Genomic DNA, 25,869 nt, shown 5'->3' with positions numbered 1-25,869 from the left:
ATTCAAAATAGTATAGGAATAAGTAAATAAACTAAAATGAGGATTGGATATACAAGAACTTATAAAAATACTCCATGACATCTACTGAAGAAGAGTCTCAAAATTGAAATAAGAAGATAAATAGTAGATACATACAATACAATGAAAAATTTATAATGTATATACTGAATAAAATGATAAAAGTGAGTCGGCACAATATTTAGAGAATAGAGAATTATATTATATAAGGAGCTAGTTAATTTACATGTGAAAAAAATTATTAAAATTTACATATGATAATTATTTTACACGAAACGGTCGGCAATTTTATAGAACTCAATAGCCTCTCAGGTCAAATACATTTTAGAGGTTATGTCAGATTTTCAAGCGATGCAGATTTTGATAGCATAAAAGCTTCCTAACATTCGTAACATATCATTTATTTAAAATTAGTTAAATAAAATTAATTATAAAATTAATTATAAAATTAGATATTATTATATGCAAAAAAAGGTATTTATCAAAATATTGTAACTATAGATTAAGTTAGTTTGCCATCTATAACTCGAAAAATTCTAGAATGCAACGAATATATTGGTGACGTGACGTAACAAATCAATCAAATGTATTATTTTAAAAATATATGTCCCATCATGATTATAAAAAGATATTTTTATTATACTTATATTTGAAAAGAAGAAATGTGATTGGCTTGTTATTGATGACGTGGTGCAAGTGTGACAGTGTAGAATTCCTCCTGTAATTCGGTGCATTTTATCTTGACCAATTTATAAATTAAAAATTATATTTAATTAGTTTATAATATTTATTTATATTTTATTTAAAATTTGTCGGCAATGCATATTGTTGATTGATAGTAATTCCTTGGCAGCGGGGACATAAATTTCCGCGGCGTTGCCCGCGGGTTGGTTGCTAGCGTGATTATCAAAGATGATTATCAAAGTTTATTAATTGGCGAAGATGGCGACAGCCACTGACAAAGAGCGAGCAGAAAACAGAAAGAAGCAAGGCTATATTAGTCAGTCAATAAAGCCCGCCGCAGATATTGTCGTCTAATAATTCCATTGTTATTATTATTATTATTATTATTAGGGGAAATTTTAAATACCTTCTTTGGTTTCGCACTTTTTCACTTTAATATTCTGTAGTTTAAAGTGTATCCTGTGGTTTCGCATTTTCTCACTTTAGTACCCTATAGTTTCAAGTGTATCAAGTTAGTACTATGTTGTTTCATTTTGTATCAAGTTAGTACCTGTGGTTTCAATTTTCTCTTTTTATTATTCATTTCGGAATTCGAAATATATAATTTTTAAAAAATATTAAATTACAGAGTACTAAAGTAAAAAAGCAAGAAACTACAGGGTACTAACTTGATATACTTGAAACCATAAGTAACTAAAATAAAAAAATGCGAAACCACATTAAGATATTTGAAGTTTCTTTTTATTATTATCATCATTAGTTGCGCTATTAATAATAATAATAATAATAATAATAATATTATTATTATTATTTATTTGTTTTTCACGAAATAAAGAGCGTCACGCAAAATGTTAGGGTTTTAACCAAAAGGCGAGGGGACCACGTCTATTCCGAACCCTAATTGCTTCGTTTTCTCAATCCTAGTAGATTCCTAATTCCTCCTCTCAATTCCTACTTCCTCCTCTCTATCGCGTTCGCCGCATCTTCTTCCTCTCTTTCGCTCTCCTCTTCTCTTCTTTGATGAAGGATTTCTCAACAATTAATCGTCCTCGCCCACCATCCATCTAAAATTAGGGTTTCTACGTGGTCCTTCCTAGGGTGATCTCCTTTCTCCTCTGATTGCGCCGTCCGCTGCCCTTTTCCTCCCAATTTAGCCCCGCTTCTTGCAAATTTCTTAGAATTAGGGTTTCGTTAGGGTTCACTCTGGATAGGGTTCGATGGCCTTCCACCATCCAGGGCCGGGGTCGGCGTCCGGTTCGGCGTCGAGCTCGAGCTCCGGTTTCCATATCCTGAACTCCCCCTTCGGCGACACGACGGACACGAAGGTCTTCGTCGGCGGGCTCGCCTGGGAGACGACGAACGAGTCGTTGCGCGCGCACTTTGATCAGTTCGGAGAGATCCTTGAGGCCGTCGTCATAACCGATAGGCAAACTGGCAGGTCCAAGGGTTATGGTTTTGTGAGTTTTCCTTCCTTTGCCCTTTTTGGGTTTCTATGAATTGTTGATAATTTGGATGGAATTGATTGTTCTTTGCCGAGAAATTTTGTTGTCTAATTTGTTCAATTTGGGGGGGTGGGGGGTGGGATTTGATTGGAGTGAATGGGTAGGTTACTTTCCGTGACCCCGAATCTGCAAGAAGAGCTTGTGTAGATGGAAACCCGATGATTGACGGCAGGAGAGCAAATTGTAATTTGGCTTCGCAGGGTCGACCGCGGCCCGTTCTGCATTACAGTACTCTTCTCTCACATTAGCTGGTTACGGCTTTTGCACTTGCTGAAAATTTTATGTGAAGTTGCAACATTTCCTTTGCTTGATCATTTGATCTGCTCCTACATAATGCCCGAATTAGTTCCTTCTAACTTTGAGCTAATAATTTCCATATGAGATTTATCTGTTCTATGTTATCAATTATCACAAATATCGTAGTTTATATTAGTTTATTTATTGAAGAAATTTGTGGTTGACATTGAACTGTATTGTGTGCTTGACATATTGTAAAAAGGTCTCAAATAGAACATTTTAGTTATTACTTAACATTCTGGTGTTATCTAAGGTTACGTGATGGAAGTTGCATTTCTACTATCAGTAGTCATCTTGTGAACAGAGGTTATCAATACTTGTCAGGACATATGATTTGCAGATAAAATAACAAGAAGTTATGAACAAAAAAGCACTAAGTTGGGGGAGAAAAGAGAAGCCCTCAAACAATTGAGATAAGAGACAGTTCTTTCTTTCCATTTTGAGTAGAAAAAATAAATGTAAGCTCCCTCAAGAGTTTTAAGTCTTTGAGAGCCTTAGTGTCTAAATTTATTACCTTGTGTTACCTTCCTTCTTGTAGTTTGGGACTAGCACGATCAACTATCTGCTTGCTGTAATCTTTTACTTTTGCCTTATACTTTCTTAAAGAGCTTGTCCATGTTCAGGCACTGGCATTCTCTTCCACGAGCTTTGCTTTCTTGGTGATTGACTGCATTCTCCATTTTGGATTGCATATACAGTGCTTAATGAACTATCAGAGATATAAGTTCTTAGTCTGCCTCAGATTGTAGTCTATATTCGCATGAATATTGTCACCATTCAAATAAGTTCTTTGCTATTACTACCTCTGGCAGTTTAATTTTTTATGCTGTATGGAGGTTTGAAAAAAAACTGTAAACTATACAACAGTGTCTGTCTATGTGATTTGTTTTCTTATTTCATCTCCTGTATTACGATGAGAGTCAGTCTTAAGGATCAAGTGCGTCCATCGAAATCAATGCGGATCTTATCACCTGTTGTTGGGGTGTAATGCTAGGTTATTGATTTGTTATTTTGACCAAATTTGTTAGGATGCTACAAGCATCGCGAAGAAGAGTTGGAATTCAAAGGACTTTACATATTAGATGCGGAAACTTGCACAAAAAATTGACTCCCTGCAGCCACTTATTAATGCATGATAAGAATGGCCTGCAGAGATTTACTCTCTATTTCAGGAATCATTTCATTTTCTTTGTGGTATGGGGAAGATAAATATTGGTAACAATGGCAGTTTCCTATGGTAGGGAAGGTAAGATTGTAGAATTTCTATTACAACAGGTAACTGCAATAAGACTATGATTATACTTTTCCAGTGCTAGAAAGGAGAATGCAATGAGAAAGGAAAGAAATTGGAGAGGTTATAGAGGGAAGTAGAGGAGGAGAGAGAAGGTAGATGGATGTATCATGGCAAAAAATGTTGCACTTTATTTATTAAAAAGAATCCTCCGGTAGAAAACACCAAAGGCTTGGTGAAATGCTGCAGTTCATGACTTTCTGTTCATTTTGGACTCTTTTATGAACATGAGAAGTTCACTTGGTCTTTGATTACCCTTATTTTTCCTTCTCTTTGCATCCATTCTTCTTTCTTAGGAGTTGGGATTCTAATCCTGTAGAGGGTCTATGACTGAGATCGTTTTACAAAATAGCTTCAGTTTTCTTTAATCTCATCAACATGGTCTCTTTAAGAGGTAAATACAGCTGCCTAAAACCTTCCTTTCAAGTAATTCCTAAACCAGTGTCTAGAATGATAGTCTTCAAGTCATAATCTGAAACAAGGGAATTGATAGTCGGCAGTAACCATCATTTACTTGCTAGTTAAGTTGACACCTGCTGACTCAGTTGTGAACCCAATTAAGATTTTGGGTTAAACCTGATCTAGCACGGAATTTGGTTAACTTGATCACAAGCAGAGACTCAATCATCTTGGCATAAATTTGAACCTAACTATTTAACCTAGCTAAATTCAGATATTAGACAGGCATAGACTTATGTTAAAGGCACTTGAAGTAGTGGGACCACCCTAATACAACATCTATCCTAACCTAATTTTTCGAATTAGATTACAATAGTTGACTTTTCTGTTAACTTGATCCTAAAAAGCCATAATACTAGCTGTCTTCATTGTTGGGCCTTCAGCTTTGACGTTCATGAATTCAGAGACTCAAAATTTCCAAAAATGCTTTCAATCTATTGAATCCTTAGCATGGGTACTATATTGGACACTGTACTTTTCATCTGAACTATACATAATGCTAGTTGCTAACTAAATATATTGCTCACATATGCTTCTCATTTTGATGAGCAATGTAGTTGATACCTTGTGGATTTTGTTACGTGAACACCATTTCTTTCATTCTAATTAAGTTTTCTTTTTGTAGCACGCCCAAGGTCAGCTGGTCCCTACATTGTGCCTTTTCAAAGGGGGCCTCATGTTGGAGATTTCGCTCATCGGCAACAAGTTCCATTCAGCTACCAACAAGTTTTGCAATACCCACAACATGGGTAAGCTGTTTTTAATGTGTAATCTGGTAATATTTTATTACAACGGTAACGACTATAATGAAATAACTGATTTTGCAGGACCCACATCTTATTATTATTATTATTTTAATAGAGTTTATTTTAGGAAAGTGACCTGCTTTTCTAGTTTAGGTACTGTATAAATATTTTTGAGGTGGAAGAACTGACTAATAAGTACTATTAGCACCCCTCCTGCTACAATTTTAGTACGCAGTTTGCCAATTAGAATTTGTCACCGATTAGGACTATTTTTAAGATTCATGATTTTCCTTGATGTCATGAAAAGTTAAAGAAACAAAGTTATCAAACCAATTAAACCAGTCTATCAAAAAATCTGTAGTTATCAAGTAGTTACCTTTTCCTCTTGCTTAGCTTTATTGTTTTCTCATTTTCTTATTTGGGGTTAGCAGTCTTAAAAAAGCCTAAGAAACCATTTTTAAGCAATACAGCCAGTTTAGGCTAAACGAAAGCTCAGCAAGCCCAATTAGCCTTGACATGTCTCAGGTAGGCACCTTACTTACAATTTTGGTCATCGTTGGTAACCAAGCTGAACGGAAGTTGTGCCAGCCTATTGTGCTTGGTCCGAGTGCCCCACTGAGATGAGGTGCCTTGCTCTTAAACAGGATTGAGCTGGCCATATGATCTGATTATTCACTAGAATCCTGATATTTGAAGAAATTCTCGTTTCCATGCATAGTCTTATTTCTTCCTTCAATAGCTACTGGACAGATCTCCTTCTTCCTCTCTCGGCTGACAAACTATTGTCCGTCTCTGCTGTTTAATCATCCCTTTCTTCATCTCCTTCTATAGCCTTTTTTATTGTTCCATTTATGTTTCATATTTTGCATCCAACTGCTGCCCTCCATTTCTGCCAATTTCATCACCTTTGTTGCTACTTCTGTGTAGGACAGCAAAATACTGCTGCATTAATGTGCTCCGAATGAAAGCACGAATTTGCCTTCATTTCTCTGGGTGAACGCGGTAACCTTCTCCCAATTCTGTCCACCAAACTGAAGATTTTAATGGATTTGTACCGTTAACCCTTCTGCACTAGATTAGTTTAACACCTTTTATCTTTCGATGCTTTATGTTGAGATGTACAGAAGCTTATCTCCTTTCTTTTGTTGTGGCATTTGAAAGAATGATTATTGGGAAGTTTTGATACTTATTTTTTAACTGATAATTAGATACAAATTTGTTTGGTGGAAGAATAAGGAATGATTATATGTTGCACTGTTGGTGATGTGATATCTCTGTTTTATTTCGCTGCACGATCCTTTGTTGCTTTGATCTCTCTTCATATAGTTAATGCTACATTTGGGCTACATTCTTATATCTAATTGTATCAAATAGGGGCATTATCATACAAGAATCTAGCTTTGAACTGCATCAGGTGGTAAAGATTTGAAGTAAATTTTTAGTGAGCGTGTAAGCTTTCCTTAGTTTAGTATTAGAGCAGCTCAAATGTAATATACAATTTTTTGAAATAGAGATTTTCTTGATTTATTATTATTTGAAAAGTCATGAATGAGGATCTCCTAGGTTTATGATTTTTCGCCTCCAGGGATTTTAGAGTTTATAGGTCATGACAAAAGATATTGGCTTCTAGCTTATGTAAGCAGTTGTTGATTTTCATAATGATTTTGGGACCACAATCCAACCATGCAGACTAAATGTATATATATTCAGAAAGTGGTAAGAGTGAAAAGGCAATACATAATTGATGCTGAGACGTTTGTTGTGAAGCCAACTTTGGACGTTATGAAATATTTGATATTATCAATGACGATAGACACACAAGTCATTCATTTGGATGTACTTTTCAAATGCGTCTATGCAGGCAGTAGTTCGATAAGGATTTTGCTCATCAAATATCCGGTGTTGATTTTATACAGATGTGCAACATGGTACCTTTTTGTTAGTTCTCCCAGAAGTTTCACANCCCCCCCCCCCCCACACACACACACAACCATTTATCACCATAGAGGCATGTATATGCATACATATAACCTGGTTTATTTTTGTCCACTATATTTATGCTTACAAAGATGGTATAACCATACAATGACCTTGAAATAGTGGTACGCTCTGAAAATCAGTTTGGTGGCAGAGGAGATATTCTTATAGGGAATTTTTATAATGAACTTGACAAGCTAACCCTCTGAATGTGGTGGAGGGCACTTTCAGTTAATGTTTAGTCTGATATGTATGTATTATAACAAATTTTATGCTTTGCTCTCTGTTTCATTTCTAGACAAAACTGTTGTTAGCACTAATATGCCTGTATTTATTTAACATGCCCAGCGCATTTGATTTGAAGGATTTACTGCCTTTCTTTTTTGGCAGTTACACATATGGCCCGGAATACGTTTATCCACAATACACTCCATATATGGCGCAGCAATACTTCCAACTATATGGTGTCCCAGGTGCTGTAAATCCAGCTGTTTACCCATATGGACAGTTTGGCCAGCCAGTTCTCGGGCATGGTTACACGACAGTTCACGGTTACTCACCGCATGGTCAACCTTTTGTTCAATTGAGTGGGCCAAATGTCAATGGATTAACTTCTGCCCCTGGGCCTGCAGTTCAGTCACCCTTTCCAATAGGTAAAATCCCTTGTGCTGCTCCATTAGCTGTTCTTGGTAGTGCATATCGGCAGTGCATATCAAAACAAGAGAGATAGAAGGATGCATAGCATATGGAAAAATTTCATAATGAATGGTGCTGGTTTCTCTTTGCGAGCCTTCTTCTGTGAGCTTGTTTATAGTCTCCATGTATATTGCAGAATGTCAACATTCACATAGTAACAGTCTATTTTTCCCCTTTTTAGTTTAGTTGATACATACCTAAATTAGAATTAATGGACATATGATAGGTCACAAAGGTAGCACAAATAGGGATGGTTGAGTTTTTGTTTTTCAGTACTGGCAATTTGAGGGAGGATCAAACTCTAAATGGAGACTCTTTGAGGGAGCAAATTGGAGTTGCTAATTGTTAAGGACTAGTATGGGGATCATGGAGTGGGATCATACATACGTGCATGCATGAGATGATATGGCAGCGCGTACACTTGTCGAGCTAAAATGGTTGGATAAGATTTATAGTGTTTTTATAGCATGTCCATCTGTGGTAGCTTTGCGGGTGTTTTTTAACAACTGCCCTTTGTTACATAGCTTTTATTTTAATGTTGGGTCTTGCAGGTGTGGCAACACCACTCACACCAGTTCCAGCCCAGCCACGTTTCCTTGTCCCTGCTCACTCACCTCAGATTACACAAGGCAGTGGTTCAGAACAAACAGCAGGTTGAAATGAAAATCTGGATAACATTACTTCAAGGTATATTATTTGTCATACTACCAGTTATCTACATGGGTATAAGGTCTAAACTGACATGTGCATCTTCTATCATCTTACAGGCATCTAGGTTGCAGCAGGACTAAGAAAAGCTGTTGCTGCAAGTCAGCGGCATGCATTCTTGCCTTGCAAGCTATAATCATTGCATTCTAGAGGTTAGTTTCATAGGTATATTGAATTTCACATACACGGGGTTTTCAGATTTTCTTAGTTTTTGAAACATACACTTTGACAGGAACCTGCACTCAAGTAACATCTTTAACTAAAATCAAACGTGATATTATTGGATTCATAGTAGTCCTGTGTTTGGTTTGTTGTTCTTTTGATTATTTAACATATGAATCCGATGCAATACAATCTTGACCAACAGTAATTGTTAGTTCAGAATTGTTTAGTTGACCATGGTTCTCGCTTGTTCTACAGGTAAAGTTTTAGCTCGATTTGCTTCTATATTTTGATTTAAATTATATATATATTTTCCCATATTTTTATTAAATAGGGTGGTATAAAAAATAAATATGTATCAATGTTTTCCCATATTTTTCTGTATTTAATAATAGTATATCATAAAATGATACTTGTAATTTCTTGTTCCTATCCAATGATATGATGTATAGGGTGAATAATAAAAAAAAACTTTGTAACCCTACCCGATGTCTTTATTGCAATTTTATTCGAATATGCTTGTTGGGGGGATAACAGAGTGGTTACATATATGCAGGTTGTCTGTAATCATGGTCGCCAGAAATGCCACAAGGTCATCGAGTCGGGTTGCTCCGAGGGATGGAGGTAAGAGAGAAAAGGACAGAGAGCTCAGTATTGGCTCTTTGTCGGTGCTGCTGTGTCTGTACATTTTCTGCCCTACTGAGTAATTTCTTAATTACCGGTGGAGCATTCATTGTGTGAAGGATGCCGATAGTTGCATCCGATTGTATAATAGGGTGATGGGGTGTCGGAATGGAGTCCGACAACACCGCAGGAAGCATAAGAAGAAGATTAACTATAGAGAATTCAAATAATTGTATCAAATTGCATGAAGCATGAACCATGTTGTATGGAGTCACAAGTCCATTCGGTCATGGTTCCTGGATCGACGGGTGTTTCCATTTCCATTCTAGTTGTAGCATTCGTTGCGTCGATACAGTGTCTAGCTGTGGGGATTCATCACTTGGTTAATAAAGTCGGAAGCGTCCAAAGTAGATTTGAGTCCACTCTGCATGTGTATTTTGACTGCTCGCAATTTCTGTGTGTGTCATTCGGCCTCGCAACTTTTGACTACCTAGTGAAATATATATATATATATATATATATATATATATATATATATATATGCCACTTTTGAGAAGATTGCCCGCATTCACGTGATTGATTGTGCATCTTCACAAGTGAAATTTTGAGTAGAATTCTAGGAAACTCTGATACACTTTTCATCGTCATCATAGAACCTACGTGTATGTCGTGCTTAATCAGCTACTGCGCCCCCACTGGCTCATCTTAAAATTGTAGTGATGTAGTTTCTCTTGTGAATAAGTTATTTCATCATCATCTTCTTTTTATTATTATTATTTTTATAAATGCTTGTGTTCTTGGAGAAATGGATCTGATCCAGCACCACCCGTACCGGAGCAATGAATTCAAGCGACAGGTGATTATTTAGTTATTTATTTTCTTTCCCTGCCTGTGGTAAGTAAGCCCGTTCTTTGCCTCAACTGAACTCAACCAAACTAACATACTGGATCACTACTACAATGTGTCAGCTCAAGGGTCAGTAAATATAATTGGTCAACATGCGACAGACTTGCATCAAGTTAACTTAACACGCACTCGTCCCGACGATATACAGCAGACAACGAATTAGTGAAAACATCAAAGGTTTGAAATAATTATGTTACAGATGTGCAACTATACTCGACCCTACAAACAAGATGAATATAACAATTCCATTATCACGCAGTTGACTATATATAATAGTAGATCATATAGCAGAACCCTGCGGGGGGCGATTTTGGTGAAGGCGTATGAATATTAACGGGTGCCTGCTAGAGATATTTCATTTCTCAAGCTGGCTTATTTGGCAAATGCGGGGCACAAGTCATTGAATCCTTAGATGGAGATCAGCATAATCAGCCCTTTCTTTGTATTTCTCAAAGAGTTGTTCCAAAGCCACGATGAACTGTGCATGGGCTTCATTTATCTGCTCAAGCGAGGAAAAAGAAAGAATAATATATACAAGACAAATTAAAGGGACGTCGGTAGTATTTTCCATATCACAGGAGCTTTTTCACACCTATTATTTCCCTCAAAAGAAGTAGATTCTAATTAACAATTTTACCTCATCAATTGACGGCCGAGGGTTTTTCTTGAGCTTTATGGGTCTTCCCACCACTACATGCATCGGTCGACGAAAAGGTATAGGGGTCCTACATTAGAAAAACACAAAATGATTACAGAACATAAGACTTGCATTAATTACTCGATCAAGGAAGAAACATATACAAGAGCTGCAGAGCAATTTAAGCAGCTCTATTGCATGCCAATAAATGAGGGTTCAGATAGAGAATCTATGAGGTACCCGAATCTTCCCCAGAAGATTATTGGTGTGAATTTGATCGCTCGAGCAATCCTAACAATTAATTTCCCACCGGGCTTCCACCATTTGTAAACATAACTCTGCCCAACAATCAAACGAAGAAACAAGGACACACGTTTGTAGGGATTAACGAGTGTTTCCTGTAGAAGTGGACGCTTCCAAATCTATAAATCTTCACTTCTGTATTGAAAAGCATGCTATAAGTAGTACCTGGCCAAAGCAGAAAACAGGAACTAAAGGGCAGCCCAGCTCCATTGCTATTCGCACGAACCCTTTCCGTTCCTTAAGGAAAGCAACCTATTACATAAAAGAAATTTGACTCGTAAGCAGACTACTACATTGTGCACATCTGGGACCGTTAAATAACAACCAAATTCATTTATTAAAACCTCGTAACAAATTTACAATTTATGCGTAACATTCATTTGGTTTGGAGGAGCACGCTCCATCTGTTGAAAGTTAGGTGGGCGGAAAGCATTTTTTTTCTCATTTAACTTTGATGCCAGACGGAAGAGGCAAAGAATGCCTGCTTAAATTCTGCTCAAATTCTTTATCCTTTATATATATGCTATGTTCAGCGGTCTAAATGATGCTAGCGCACATCAAGTACACAAAGCAAGCAAGCAAGCAGCAAGATAGAGAATCTTCAGCTTCTCATAAAAGGATGATGGGTCAATCCTACCAGAGATCGGTCCGACTAGTTATTGGTCGAAAATAGAATAAATAGAATATCATGTTGCTTTGTTTGCAGGATACGCAGCATGTTATTGGAGGCGATTATCAGTTTCTGGAAAAAACTGAACCTGATAGACTTGCAGGGGAAGCAGTGCTAATATAGAGCTGCTAGACATCAAATTAAGGGACGTGAAAAAAATAATTTTAGACTTGACTGATTACTGCTTGTTCACATATGCAGTACATATAACTCTAGCATCACACAATAACTCTCGATTTATTTCATTCAATGCAGAGAAGACAACAGGTCTACCATCCAGGCTATTGCAGCATCACGATGTGTGTAAATCAACTAAAAAAAAAAACTCGAAGAAATAAAGCAGTTATAATTCGTGCCTAAGATGCTATAGCTAACCTCTGAATCATGATCCATGTGAAGCATTTCCCGCACGCCACCTGGCACTACAATGCAGCTATAACCTGCTTCCAGGTAGGAGTAAAAGTTCCTCCTCGACGCAGGAACCAACCCTAGCCATGTCCAAATCTGCCTCAAGAACGGAGTGTAGAAGACCTAGGAGCGGCAGTTCATAAGGAATAATTTAGTAAGAAGAAAGGGAAAAAAAGAAAGATGGAATCAAACAGCAAAGATCAAACCCCAACAACTGTAATTTTAATTTAAGAAGATTTCACCGATTTATTTAGAACTTAAATTACCATTGGAGAAGTTATATACTGTTCCATTAAGTAATGGAAATTTCTGGTAGGTAAATTATAGGGCATTTCCTTAAAAATTTAGAAATAATGTTATGTTATGGCAGTGAAGTTGTTAAACTAGAAATGCTATAAGGTTAGATGGTAAAATCAACGCCTTCTTCTTCTTCTTCTTTTGAAGTTGGCATGCCCATTTGATATACAGTAAGTAGCACACTACTAGACTCTATATGATACTCGAATTTAACTGAGTCCAAATTCGCTAGAATTAAGCTGAAGATCATTATCAGGAACCTTACAGCACTGCTTGCAAGAACTTTGATCTTAGGCAGAGGCATGAAGCCGGTGAGGTCGGCAAGCGCGACCACGCCGATGGGCAACACAGAGTGCGGCTCGTAAGCAATCACTGCAAAAGGAGGAATATTCCCCTCTTTAACAACTAAATAAACAAATATGATATGATATGATGTGCCCTTCTCACAACAGGTTTTCACATTCTACGAGTACTCGTGATATCATAAACAGCACGAGAAGATCAAAGCACCGAGTAATTAAGTAGGAGCTCACCATAAGCCTGGTCCGGATCAAAAGCTTTCACGTCCTCCACATGAAGGGTGATCGGGAAATACCCACAGGCATATTTGCATATGAACCTATATTTAACCAAAATCAAAGAAAAGTAGAAAACTCACTCAAAAGTCAAAATACTCTTCAAATCTGAAAAAATAAAAAATAAAAAATAAAAATAAAAGTTAAGTTGAAGAAAAAGGAAAAAGAAGAGAAAAGAAAAGAGCGGGAAGTGGGATTATGTGAGTTGAGTGGCACCTGGATAGCTTACGCCCCAGTTTGTTCTTGTCGTTGAGAGGAATCACCATAAAGAAGATGAGCAACGCGAACACCCTGTGCAATTGTGCATCGCGGAGAGAGAGAGAGAGAGAGAGAGGGAGAGAGAGAGAGAGGAAGCAAACAGGATTACTACTTCCTTCCGCGCAAAAGATCGAGAGGCCAAATGTTTTTTCTTTTCTTTTTTTTTTTTAGAAAAAAAGAAAGAAAAAGAAGGGAGAGGTGGGGAAGGAAGGGTACGGACGCGGCGGCGAGGCGGGCGGGGAGGAGGAGGAGCGAGTCGGAGTCGTCGAGCTCGTCGAAGTGGTCCCGCAGCCGCGAGTAGTAGTCGAGCATCGCCGCCGAGCCACAGCGCCAGGGCGACGGTGGTGCGCACCACCGAGTATTCCGTCCCCCGGAACACCGCCGCTTCCCCCTCAGCTTCAGCGCCGGGCCCCATGTCTCTGCTGACGCTGGCCTCGTCCTCGTCCATTGCCTGCTGGCCTTCTTCTACAAGGGACTCGATGATGATCGATCGACGACGGGAGCAGATACCGCAGATTTCTTTTTTTCCTTAAAAAAAAAGAAAAAAAGAAAAAAGGAAGAGCAGACTTTTTGCGCCTCTGCGCCTTTTCACAAGCAAACACACGGAGAGAAAGACGTAGAGAGTAGGACACGGAGAGAAAGACGTAGAGAGTAGGGGAAAAAAAAAAAAAATATTAAATAGACGGAGAGAACTAGAACAGTAGAACTAGGGAGGGAGGGAGGGAGGGATATCCCATTCGCCCCTTGTGTGGAATGTATCGCCGGATCCTGTTGCACGTGGCACGAGCCGACGTCGGTTGGATGCTGGAACCCGCCATCCAGGAGAGTCCAGAAGTCTGATCGGGAACGCCCGATATCGGACGGTGGAGATTGCAACAGGTCGGTGGTAGGATCCGATCCATCGTAGTTACTATCACTAGGACTTTGGAGGGAGACGTGCATCCGACATGGGCCCAGAGTCTCGTGGGCCCCACAGGCGCGGCATATCACGGTTGCGGGGACCACAAAACGGTGGAAAAGAAAGAAAATGTTGGCCCAAGGTGGGCCCGAGAAATACTTGGCAAAGCTCGTATTTAAAATAAATAAATAAAGTATCATTTGATTTCCTTATATTGTATTTATACTATTATTATTATTAAATTCTCGAACTAATGCAATGCTTTTTTTTAAATTAATTGTACAGCGATAGCAGAGAGACCTCTCGTCAATTCGGTGATTTGATGAATGGAGGAGGAGGAGGAGAGGGCTTGGGGTGTCGTCTCCGTAATGAAGCAAGTCCAACTCGTCAGCGTCACGCTCCTCCCACCGGCTTTTCCGCCTCGATCCAACCAGCTCACCTCCACGCACCAAGGTCTTGGCGCACGGCCTGCTGTCACGTGGACTGCTACTTGTCAGGAAGCAAACCAATAAGTGCTGCAGTGGAGAAATTAATTGTCGCTCGCACCTCAAGCTGACAAGGACAAAATTTTTATTAGAGAGAGATAAAAAGAAATTTGAGAAAGGCATTCGTCGGATCGGTCACGTGGAACCGATCCGCATAGTCCCTAAACTAATTAATTTTGAGATTATGCCTATAAAATTTTTGTCCAGCCGACGACCCCAATTCAAAAATTTATGGTCTCAAAAAATATTATATCACATAAACTGTTTATAGATCAAATAAAAAAAAAAAAAAATCACATTGTATATTTTCTAAGCTCTAACTATAAACAAAGTCTACTAGATAGCAATCACATTACATCATTTATATTTAATCAATTATCATTTATATTTAATCAATTATATTATTTTTAAAATAATAAATTATTTTTTAAAATCATGATGAATTGAATTGAATGGCCCTTATAATTGATAAATTGAAAGCACCACATCACCAATGTAACCAATGTAACTTTCACATTTTTTTACTTTTTTTTCTAGCTACTACATACCTCTTAAAAATGTTAATACGTAACTCGGACTAAAAAAATTAATCTGAACCCAAATGCCGCCGAAATGGATTTACTCAATACTTAATATATATAATAATAATTTAATTATAGATATAAAACAAAAACCGACAGATTCAGATTACGTTAGTTTTTTTAATTTTTTAATTTTTTTTTGGCCCGAACTAGAAATCAAAAACTGTATAAAAGTAAACGTTCCTCCCAAGGCACGGCCTTAATGGAGAGAAGATCATACCACAGTGGTGATTCAGAGGAAAGTCTTTACTACCAGACTGGTTCCTAAGTTTCACGAGGGAGACACCAACAAATAATCTGAACACATGGACAGTAACAACCTGCTCGCCTAGGTAGTAGGTACTGAATAATCGAAAATAGCAGCAGCTCCCCGGCTCCGTCCCAGGTACGCTACGAAGGTCGAAGGGTGGTAAATTGGCAACTCAAAACATCCTTCAATCATTACTAAACAAACTTAAAAATCTACAACCTGCAGCATAGGCTAAAAACTACAAAAAAAAAAAGTAAAGTCAAATAATTAGTTGCACAAATAGAATAGAAGACGTCCGTAGCATCTCACAAACAGGAAGAATTATTCGTTCTCGGAGGCAAGTTCTACCCCTCCTTGCCCTTATCTCCTTGTGGGCCTACCAAGTCATTATTCAACTTCAGAATACAGGTAATGAACTCTTCAAGTCACAAAAATGGATGATCCTCCAACACAGGTGGACGGATAAATAAAAGAGTAAACCAGTGTCAATGTTTCTTATTCGTTGCCAAAGCAGCGAGCAAGCAAATGGAAAGAGGGGCTGATTCAAATTGACTCCCGCTTCAGCATGACCAACTACCAATCTCATATGCGTGATTCGGCTCCGAAGGATGGAGAAGACATAATGTTTAACATATCCGTCACAGAAGCCATTGCACTCAATGCTGCTTTCAGAACATCCTGTGAACACCCAGGCTTCACAATGCTTTTCACCTGCAAAAAAAGAAAGGGGGAAAAAAAGAAGAAGAGAACAAGCGAATCATAAGCATCAAGCTACTGGCGGAGGCAACAACTAGGTAAGTAACATCAAGTGTATAATATAGCATTTTGCTGTTCCTTATTCCAGCAGAATTGATTGTGTTCGGTGCACAAGCAATAGGTTCCAGATTAGAAAGGCAAAGTGGCCTAGCAACAAAATATTTTCCTCGGTAAGATTTCAGCACTATGTTCATTTAAAAGAAATTAGGAGTGTCTAATACTCCTAGCTATATACGCATCCAGAAAGAACAATAAAATAAAATTAAAAAATACTGACGACCATGGTAGTAAATTACAACCAGAGGCTCGATAAGAAAAACAAAAACTACCTACCTGGGTGGGCATACAAAATGGAGGAGGTTGAATAGCAAGGCCAGTGATAATATGGAGTATCTACTGATTTTCTGAACAGCATGCTTATTTATTGAATGACTACATTACAATGGAAGGAGTAAGTGAAGGTCCAAAGCGTATCAGTTAGGAAAAGTTGACGTAGTATTAGATAGGGCTTTCTTTATAAATAGATAAAACCATAAAAAACAACCGAAAGGGGACGGGAAGAAGCTTAAGATTTGAAAGCAGCCATCGCACAAAACAGGGAAGAATATAGCAACTTGCTATGGTAACAAAACAGCCCTTCTAGATAATTCCAGCACGTGAATCCACAAATGAAGCCAAATATCAGAAGAAATAAAAACTGATTAAACCAATCCAGTTTAAATGATCTACAGTTTGACACGGATAAAAGATAAACACATCATAGAGTGATGAAAAAGTGGGGACCTTGTTCAGGTATTCCTCCAGTAACTTAATCCTGCCCATGTAATCTCGATCTTCAACACATAGCGTAGTAGCCTTTAAATCGCCACCTGGTCCATCAAATTGAAGGGGTCCAGGGTTTCTGTATATATCATCCATCAAAAACCTGGAAGCACTGTGCCTCAACAACCTAGAAAACCCAGATTAAGAATTAGTTCCAGAAAGAGCATAAAGCTAATCTTCCTTGCAACTAATATGGAAAAAGAGGAACAAAACTAAGAAGCAAGAAAAGAAGGGCAGGTAAAGACAAAACTTATTAACAAGGTTGATGCTGCAGAGAGAACCGAGATTTCCTCCAGCAGCTTACAATTTCAAAATCTTGGAGTCCACCAGCAATTCCAACTAGCTATGCTAGAGAACTTCTAAAAGTAGAGAAGGGGATTGTACATTATACATCTGGTGTCTATAACATAGATTCCCCTTTAAAATCTAGATTTTTATATCTACGAGTCAAAAGTGCAGACTCTAACCTAGTCTCCAACTTCTAGAGTCAATTGTCTTAGGGAAAAATAAAGAGGGAAGGGCATTTCTGTCAGTATAAGGGTATATAAGTAGGAAATTGAGTTTTTGACAGGCAAATATTGAAAGTCATAGATGCCAAAAATGTAAATAAAAAATTTTGCAGAGGAATATAGATAACTATGTCTTCAATAAAACATCCCAGAAGATCACGGAGATGATGTATTACTCATATGCTTTTCCTTTCAGGTCTACGGCAGCAGGATGAACGGCTGGTTTCCCAATCTGTGTGGTTGAAGGACTACGTGACCACCGCTTCACAGTCATCATTGCCTGCCAACAACTAGAACAATTACATGGAACCTATGTTGCCAGTATCCTGTACATTTCACATATTAATTGCTTGAAATTTCATAGAGGAAGGTTTAGCATTAATGACTTCAAAGTACAATAAAAACAAAGAGAGAACGCACGGTGAAAGGAGCAGCACCGCAACGCCACTTAGCTACAGGGTTTTTCAAATTTGTGATGGTACCCATGTAACCGTTCAGACCAGCTGCTAAAATGTGATAGCCTACATGTCCAAGGACCTGAAAATACAGTTTAAGAATTCTTAATACAGAGCACAAGGAGAGCACAAAAGAAAATGGAGAAAGAAATTGTTGCAGAAACTTACATAGGCATAGTCACAATCAAACTTTGATGGTAAGGATCCCCTGGCTTGATACCCAAAGAAGTGGCAGATAGCATTGAATTTCTTTCCTTTGTATGTTCCTTCCTTCTGTATTTATTTAACATTTGTGAAACATTCTGTTGTTTAACACTTTAACAAACAGTTGAAAATGCAAGTAAGTATAAAGGGTCTTATAACATCCAATCAAAGTTTGTTAAATACTAAATTATTCACAAAATCTTCACAGAAAGCTTACCAAACGTCTGTTAATTTCTGTCTCCACCAACTGAGCAAGTAGCTTCTCAGTTTCAATCTGAATAAAGACACATAAACCAAAAGAGTCGGAGAAAATGAAACCACAAAACATTCCCATTAATAAGCAACGGTTAAAGCAGAATTACCTGAGACAGCTGAGCAGAGTCATCAGAATCTGGGTGTAGAAGGAGCTGCATTGAGAAACACAAAAAGGCATGTTAATAACAACAGAGCCGCATGTACCATTTGTAAGTGTCAATTATAATCTTTTAATTCCAAATAAAATTCTACAAATACACTGTAAGAAAAAACAAATTAGCAGAAAAATAACCTGCTTCCTAATGAATGGTGGCAGAAATTCGAATAGTGCTGATGCCCAAGGTGAAAGATGAGAAGAAATGTTATCCACGGAGACACCCTTGCCATGGAGACCATGTATTTCCTACATCAGTTGTTAGACGATCGACTGAGATAACTTGAAGATTGTCAATGAGAAAAAAGGGTGAAAAAGAATACAGACAATAAAACAGCTTCTAAGGCTGATATAAATGACATCATAAACTTCCAGAAGAAATATATGATCTGTACCTGGAGCAGAGCATACAGTTCAGGAATACTTTCCACAAGTCCCTCAGGTATAAGGATGACCCCATGATACTTATCTGCACCATAAACAAATGACAAATAACAAAATGAAAAAAATAAAGGTCTCAAAAAAACCTTCTGAAAACTCTTAACCTTTTTCCCCCCTAGCTTGAACCGCATCGCAGATCTGTTTTGTTAGGTCAAAAAGAGTAAGCTTTGATGCGGCAACCTCCTCACCTAGGATAACCTGAAAAAGGATCGGATAACTAAGGATCAACACATGAAACAGAACTTACTTAAAGCACACAACTTATCCTAGATACAGAAAATAGTGCAACAAAATGTGAAGCCTCACCATGTTTGGGTGGGACTGCAAACAGCATTCCAAAGCCACATGAGATGCCTTACGGCCCATCAGGCGAATAAAGTAATAATACTGCAACCAAAATGTAAAACAGTATATTAGCTGTCATAGGGAAAGTTAATCTAGGAACTTATAAATGCTACTCATGTGCTACTTGGGCTTGACAATGGACAGGACTGGGCTACTTAACAACAGATATAGGGCCCATTCATGGTGCCTGTTCAATGCCCAGAAATTCAAGTGGTGAATGTTGATAGGTGGCATGTTTCAGGCCCAAAATCCAGCCTTAATGTACCACAAAATCCCACAAGGCCCCAGTCAGAGTTGCGTCAGAAACCACATTCTCTCAAGCTTGGGAACATTAACATAGAGCCAGAATCTAACACTGTCAATGTGAGATCCACTAAGCTCACTAGTCGCAGCAGAGCCTAAAGCAAATTAGGTCAGGTGATGGCAACCATGAGAAATCCATTTTATGCTAGGGTGGATAACCGGGCAGGCAGGGAGCCCACAGGACCCAGAGGGCCGGGACGGCCCAACTTAAAGAGTAGGATAACCGCAGACTGGCCAGGTTGAGCAAGGTTTGGGCTCAAGCCTGGAATCCTCCAACTAACCCATCTATATGCAACTGAAATGCTGGCATGAGTTTTTTTTCTGCGGATTACTGATGTCAAGACTCTGGTAACAGATTACTCATGTCAAGAGGAAATATCATAGTGTCAGGAAATGCTAGAATTTTGAAACCAGAAATCAAGAAATGCCACAGCTTGGTCAACAATTAAGGAGCCCTAGCTACATAAATAATGGGTCACCTTCTCTGCCGAAAGAGCGTCTGTGCAGACATTACTAATCAGCTGCGAGTTGACCTGCAATAAGAAGGCACAAAAATAAGCTCCACTGAAACTGATTCTGTTTGTCAGAAAAGAGAAAATTAAGACTTACCCTACAGCCAGTTAAGTTTTTCAAAATCTAAGCCCATTTCTGTTTTTTAGAGGTCTCTACAACTAATAAAGAACAAAATTAGATCTACCTTATAATAACTGCACTCTATGAACCGAACCAATAAGCAATATAAATATAAATCAGGTAAATAAATTTTCTGCTTTTTTTGTTCTCTAAAAAAGATATAATCACAAGGATCTGAAGAACCATGCAATTTTACTACATTGCCTAACAGGAACATACCTTACATATAGTATCAAAACCCACATTTGTCTCAACAAACTGATTCTTGAGATCTCCATTTAAAGTAACAGGAACACCAACAACCTGTAGTCATAATTTTTGCTTCCGTCTGTTAACTTATAACAATACATAAATTAACATGAAATAAATGTAATGAATCAAGGCCTCCATTTTGACTGACAGTACTGGCGAACTTAAGATACTATTGAAATTCACACAAGATAAGATCCAGAAAATAAACAAGTTTTCAGTGCGTGCTCAACCTAAATAAGTCATTTTTGAATTCTTATAAATAGCAAGGGAAAATTGCAAGTACCTTTGTGTGACATGTTGACTCAGCAAAAGTCTCTGCAAGCTGGGCAGCATCCGTATTGGATGTAACTCCTTAACATTTATCAGAGAAATTCTAAATAAGTAAACATAAAATGATCACAACAGTTATCAAACAATCAGCACAGTAGAAGATACCTCCAATAATAACAAGACCATCTAACTTCATCGTCTGGCAAGTAACCATTGCAGCATTAACTTGCTCAGTTGTTCTGATTTGATCCTTTGTTCGGCCAAGCAAATCATAACCACCTTTTTACAGGGAAAGAAAAAAAAGTACATTTTTTATAATTAGAACTTAGAAGCATAATAAATATGTCGATATGAAATGAAGTATGAATATATTTCAATTTCCTCGAACCTTGATTTTTATATGTGGAAAGAACAGCATCTGTGATTTCCAAAGTTTTTTGCGCAAAAAGACCTTCAGTCCCACCTGTACAAGAATCAGTAGTAAAGGAACAAATAAAGGACTATCAACAAGAATGATTTTGCACAATAAAAAAGAACAAAACTATGCAGATGGAGTCGCAAGGCCCCAAAAAAAAAGAAAAATAAAAAGAAAGAAAACAAAAATGTAGAATTCTCATTAGAAAAAAGGAGGACTACAATATATTTGAAAAAGAAACCCGACTAAACATGAAATTACGACCTAAAAAGATAAGTAGGAAGACAATATGGATAGTGTCACAAGGGAACTAATGTTAATCCACATAACAGATAGAAACAGTAAAGTAACTATTCTGCGAATATACTCTCCTATTTAAGGATAATTATACATGACAAGGAGAATACAAACTCACACAACAAAAGAGATTGAGAACTCTGAATAAAATTTGTCAGACATTTCCTACATTGCCGGTCAGAACATATAAAAAAATCTTACCCAGAAATCCAAGCAATGTGCTGTTTGGGTTGTGCAACTTAAGAGCATCATGAAGACCCCAAATTACGTTGTGACCTCCTGGGGACTGTCGCCCACAAAATACCACACCAACTCTGCAGCAAAGATGGTTTGAGATAATCATATGCTATTATGAAGGCTTTTAATGAAATAATACAATAACATTATCTACCGTTAACCGTTATAATCGGAAGTTGAAAGTCTCTATAGTAACTAGTAACTAAATAACCAGCAAGCAGTTAGCACATTGTACATGTAATACGGTATAATATTACAATTAAAGAACCGCTCTATATGCAGATAGCAACCTCCTGCACTTTTCAGACAGTGAATGATTACAAAATTAAATAGCTAGTCATGTTAGGTTATTATGGTCTATGTACGCTCCCAAACCTCAACAAGCTATACGAAAAGTACTTTTGACCCACTGCGACAGGGAATAAGCAGGATCTACTTGAAGGAGAGATCCATGTGGAAATAGACATTACTAAAACACTGTCACTAGATTGCATCTAAAACATTGAAGAACTTGTCCGCATGGTGAAATATGTACTTCTCCATGCAGATTTCACAGCAAAAAAAGAAAAGAAACGAATTGGGTCCTAATTTTAATAGTGCTCACATGCTTATGAGAACAACACATGTACTAATTTCTTTAATGAGCAGGCACAACGATCGAATTTCCACTAAAGAGGAATACAAGGAGAAGTCTATCTAAACTTCTCTGCAAACGATGTTTCATGGTCTCTTGAAATATAATAATCTACTTCTGCAATTTATTACAATAATACAATTCCTAATTCTCGAAATGTGGATAAAATACTCTTGAAAATCTTCAAATAAGATAGAGAGAAAGAACCAACGACAAAAACCTGATAGGCGGGTGTTCCGTTATAATCTGTGCATCAGGCACATTAGATGCTGCCCTCAGAAAATGAGCCAAGGGTTGCCCGTACGTGTGCGGAAATGCTTGGCTGATCACATGTGCACCAGCAGGATCTGCAGCAGTTGTTGCATCACCAAACTCAACCCGCACGGTTGTACCCTAACAAAGACGACAAGAAGAGATAACCCATATGTGAGGAATTAATTGCAATGCAGATGAAAAGGAATATATAGGAAAGTAACAGCACAACAAAACTTTAATCAACCTAAGATCGTGTTATAGTTTTGGGCTTAGTTAATGCTCCATTTCTTGACTTTACAAGAAATAGTAGTAAGGAGAAGAACAGACATTATCGATGTAATTGGCGTTGTCGAACTCTCATAAGAAATCCCCGTTCTCATGGCCATCACACACATGGTCAAAGCTTTGGCAGTTATTGGCCAGTTTCAAGATTAATGTCATCGTCAAAGCAGAAACAAAAAGAGAAAACGAGAAAATCGAAGTATACCAAAAGAAGAATTCAACTCTAATTAGAAATTTTCAAAAAAGAAACAGGTTTTCCTCCCTCTTATTACGTCAATCACCAATCCACATGAAATATTTTCTCGCCGCACGTAAAGAAACAGAACATAGAGATACCAACGTAACTGTAAAGTTCCCTCCTTTGGAACAGATTCAAATCCCGAGCCAACCCAGATCAAGAAAGACAACAGCTTTCCTCTTAATTGGAATCAGCCTATAACCAAAAACTGCGACCACTCACAAAACCATTTCGATCTGAGCCCAACAAAGAAGAACCAAAACTCGCGATCTCACTATCCGATCGAGAAATGAAAGGTAGCAAGAGAAAGAAAGATCTCACATGGAGTGAGGAAGGAGGTGATGGTGAATCGATCTAGAACGCATAAAACCCTACGAGCGGGAACGGGAGAAGGGACCTGGAGACACGGAGGGAGCTCGGGTTGGTAGAGCGCTCGCTTCTTCTGGAGAGCGGAGAGCTCGCGGGGAACGCCGTAATCCGAATCCATCGCTCGCCCCTTATCTCCGCTTCTCTCGAGTGTTGTCGCTTCTCTCGAGTGTCAGTGTAGTTCGCGACATCCACGCATTTATGTGGGGGACGATGATGCTTACTAATACTACCTCTTCGCCCCAATCTCGCTGGGAAATTTCAGGAAAAGTCCCTTACATTTTTATGAAATTTTATGGGAGCCCCCATAACGAAGCGAAGAATATGCGGAATCATGCTTCCGCTAATAAACCGTAGAGTGATAAATGCAGGATGATGATTTTGGTAACAGCCGCATTTGTTGCGCGGGAATGCACCTCACAAATTCTCTCCTGTAGAATATTAATTTCTCAGTAAATTTATATTAAAAAATATATTAAATTACATGCCTAAGTTAATTAAATGTCAATAAATCACATTCTGAGGGGGGCAGCACTCCTGCGTATAGCTTTTTAATCACGTATAGTGCTTTGAAGAATATAGTTTGGAGCCTGTTTTTGGGATTGTATAAGAATATGGGTGCAAAGTGTCATAAGGTCCGAATAATTTCGTAAAAAAAAAAAAAAAAATTCCAGGCCACGAATACAGGATAAGATATGCGGTTTTAAAATTTTTGCCGTATAGAATAGGACTTAAAATATAAGGTTTTAAAATTCAGGATAAGATATGCCGTTTTAAAATTCCAGGCCACGAATACAGGATAAGATATGCGGTTTTAAAATTTTAGAATTTAAATTGAAAAATATAAATAATTATGAATTTTAAAATATAAAATATTAATATTTTAAATATATTTAAATTTTAAATTTCAAAGTTTAAATATAAATTTTAAATTTTAATTTTAAAATAATTATGAAATTTAAAATAAAAATTTAAAATTTGAATATTAAAAGTTAAAATTTAAATTTTGAATATTTAAAAATTAAATTTTAAATATTTGAAATTTATAATTTGAAGATTAAAAATTATAATCTAAAATTTAAAATTAAAAATTTAAAATTTTAAATTTTAAAATCTAAACTGTCAAATTTTAAATTTTATCTTAAATTTGAAATTTGAAATTTTAAAATCTAAAATTTGAGATTTAAAATTTAAAATTAAAATTTAAAATTTAAAGTTTGAAATCTATTTTTCAAAATTTAAAATTTAAAAGCTAAAATTTAAAAATTCAAAAATTAAAATTTAAAATTAAATTTTAATTTAAATATTGAATTTAAAATTAAAATAAAATTTTGAAGTTTAAGACCAAAATTAGAATCAGATTTTAAGAAATAACTTTTTTCTGTTTCTAATTCTGAGACTTTTAAAATTAATTTTCTGATTCTAAAAAGAAAAATCAGATTTGCAACGTGAGGTTATCAAACGTTCTATTGAGCCAAAATCGATTCCTTAGTGGGAATAAGTTTTAGAATAAACTTCAAATACTCCCCTTATGGTTTAGTACCCTGTATGTATCAAGTTCTCAGTGAACTTTGCTACATTTTAAACCAAAGTTCTCAGTGAAATGTGGAATTGTCCATCCCAAGTTCTCAGTGAAAAACCAAAGTTCACACAAGATAAAAATATGGTCCGTACCTTGTAACTGTAAATAACTGGATTAACCGATTCGTTCCAACCCAATCAATATGAAACGAGGTCGACTGGGAAGCACGAACTCCATACACAGTTGAAATGCCGTTTAGCTTCTCCTTAATACATGCATCACAAAAGTACCAAGCAGAACAAACGAGCACCAAAAGCACACAGTCACTTCAATCAACTAATTTTGCATCATCTCACGACAAAGAGGAATTCTACACTGCTACGCTTGCACCACGTCATCAATAACAAGCCAATCATATTTCTTTTTTTCAAACAAAAGTACAATAAAAATATTTTTTTACAATCATGATGGAACATTTATCCCTAAAAGGATATATTTGATTGGTTTGTTACGCCACGTCACCAATATACCACATCCGTCAATAATATAACCATCATGCACATATAAGAAGCTACTGCCTTAGACAATAAACATGAGGAAAACCATGACGCTTTACTGAAATATTCTACCAAAAAAGCCTAAAATTCAATGCATCGCAGTGGCTAGCTAAATGCGCAAAGCTTCTTAGTCTAGTTTTTAGTTTTTACCAAACAAGCAGGGTTTCAGAACTGACAGAAGCAGAACTTAATCAATCACCAAACAACCTGTCTGCTCTATCAGCACAATAAGCTT

The 25,869-nt window shown here is 37.2% G+C and overlaps 3 protein-coding genes across 4 annotated transcripts; 1 reads left to right on the top strand and 2 right to left on the bottom strand.

The window, feature by feature from the left end:
- Positions 1,591-9,586, top strand: LOC109723516 (RNA-binding protein 24-B-like). Its single transcript, XM_020251913.1, has 7 exons — positions 1,591-2,159; positions 2,309-2,432; positions 4,877-5,000; positions 7,365-7,627; positions 8,222-8,357; positions 8,438-8,530; positions 9,097-9,586. The coding sequence occupies exons 1-5, from the start codon at positions 1,920-1,922 to the stop codon at positions 8,326-8,328; spliced, it is 858 nt and encodes a 285-aa protein (XP_020107502.1). The 5' UTR covers positions 1,591-1,919; the 3' UTR covers positions 8,329-8,357; positions 8,438-8,530; positions 9,097-9,586.
- Positions 10,127-13,821, bottom strand: LOC109723519 (diacylglycerol O-acyltransferase 2-like). Of its 2 annotated transcripts, XM_020251935.1 has the most exons (10): positions 13,512-13,821; positions 13,439-13,474; positions 13,177-13,251; positions 12,919-13,004; positions 12,651-12,757; positions 12,056-12,211; positions 11,176-11,262; positions 10,948-11,045; positions 10,708-10,795; positions 10,127-10,569 (listed from the first exon to the last, which is right to left on the bottom strand). In XM_020251935.1, exons 1-10 carry the CDS (start codon positions 13,664-13,666, stop codon positions 10,468-10,470), a joined length of 990 nt encoding a protein of 329 aa, XP_020107524.1. In that variant the 5' UTR covers positions 13,667-13,821; the 3' UTR covers positions 10,127-10,467. The 2 variants fall into 2 exon arrangements, with proteins under 2 accessions (XP_020107524.1, XP_020107514.1); XM_020251925.1 differs by having other exon boundaries at positions 13,439-13,682.
- LOC109723498 (pyrophosphate--fructose 6-phosphate 1-phosphotransferase subunit alpha-like) lies at positions 15,677-23,722 on the bottom strand. Its single transcript, XM_020251888.1, has 19 exons — positions 23,587-23,722; positions 22,635-22,807; positions 21,745-21,857; positions 21,220-21,294; positions 20,997-21,110; positions 20,845-20,912; positions 20,529-20,612; positions 20,156-20,209; positions 19,335-19,415; positions 19,133-19,226; positions 18,983-19,056; positions 18,726-18,836; positions 18,541-18,585; positions 18,396-18,452; positions 18,143-18,247; positions 17,940-18,056; positions 17,696-17,799; positions 16,972-17,137; positions 15,677-16,143 (listed from the first exon to the last, which is right to left on the bottom strand). Exons 1-19 carry the CDS (start codon positions 23,674-23,676, stop codon positions 16,015-16,017), a joined length of 1,854 nt encoding a protein of 617 aa, XP_020107477.1. The 5' UTR covers positions 23,677-23,722; the 3' UTR covers positions 15,677-16,014.

Source organism: Ananas comosus, linkage group 2 (genome assembly GCF_001540865.1).
Source record: "Ananas comosus cultivar F153 linkage group 2, ASM154086v1, whole genome shotgun sequence".
In the NCBI taxonomy this organism is placed as follows: Eukaryota; Viridiplantae; Streptophyta; class Magnoliopsida; order Poales; family Bromeliaceae; genus Ananas; species Ananas comosus.
This window is presented reverse-complemented; position numbering and strand designations above follow the sequence as displayed.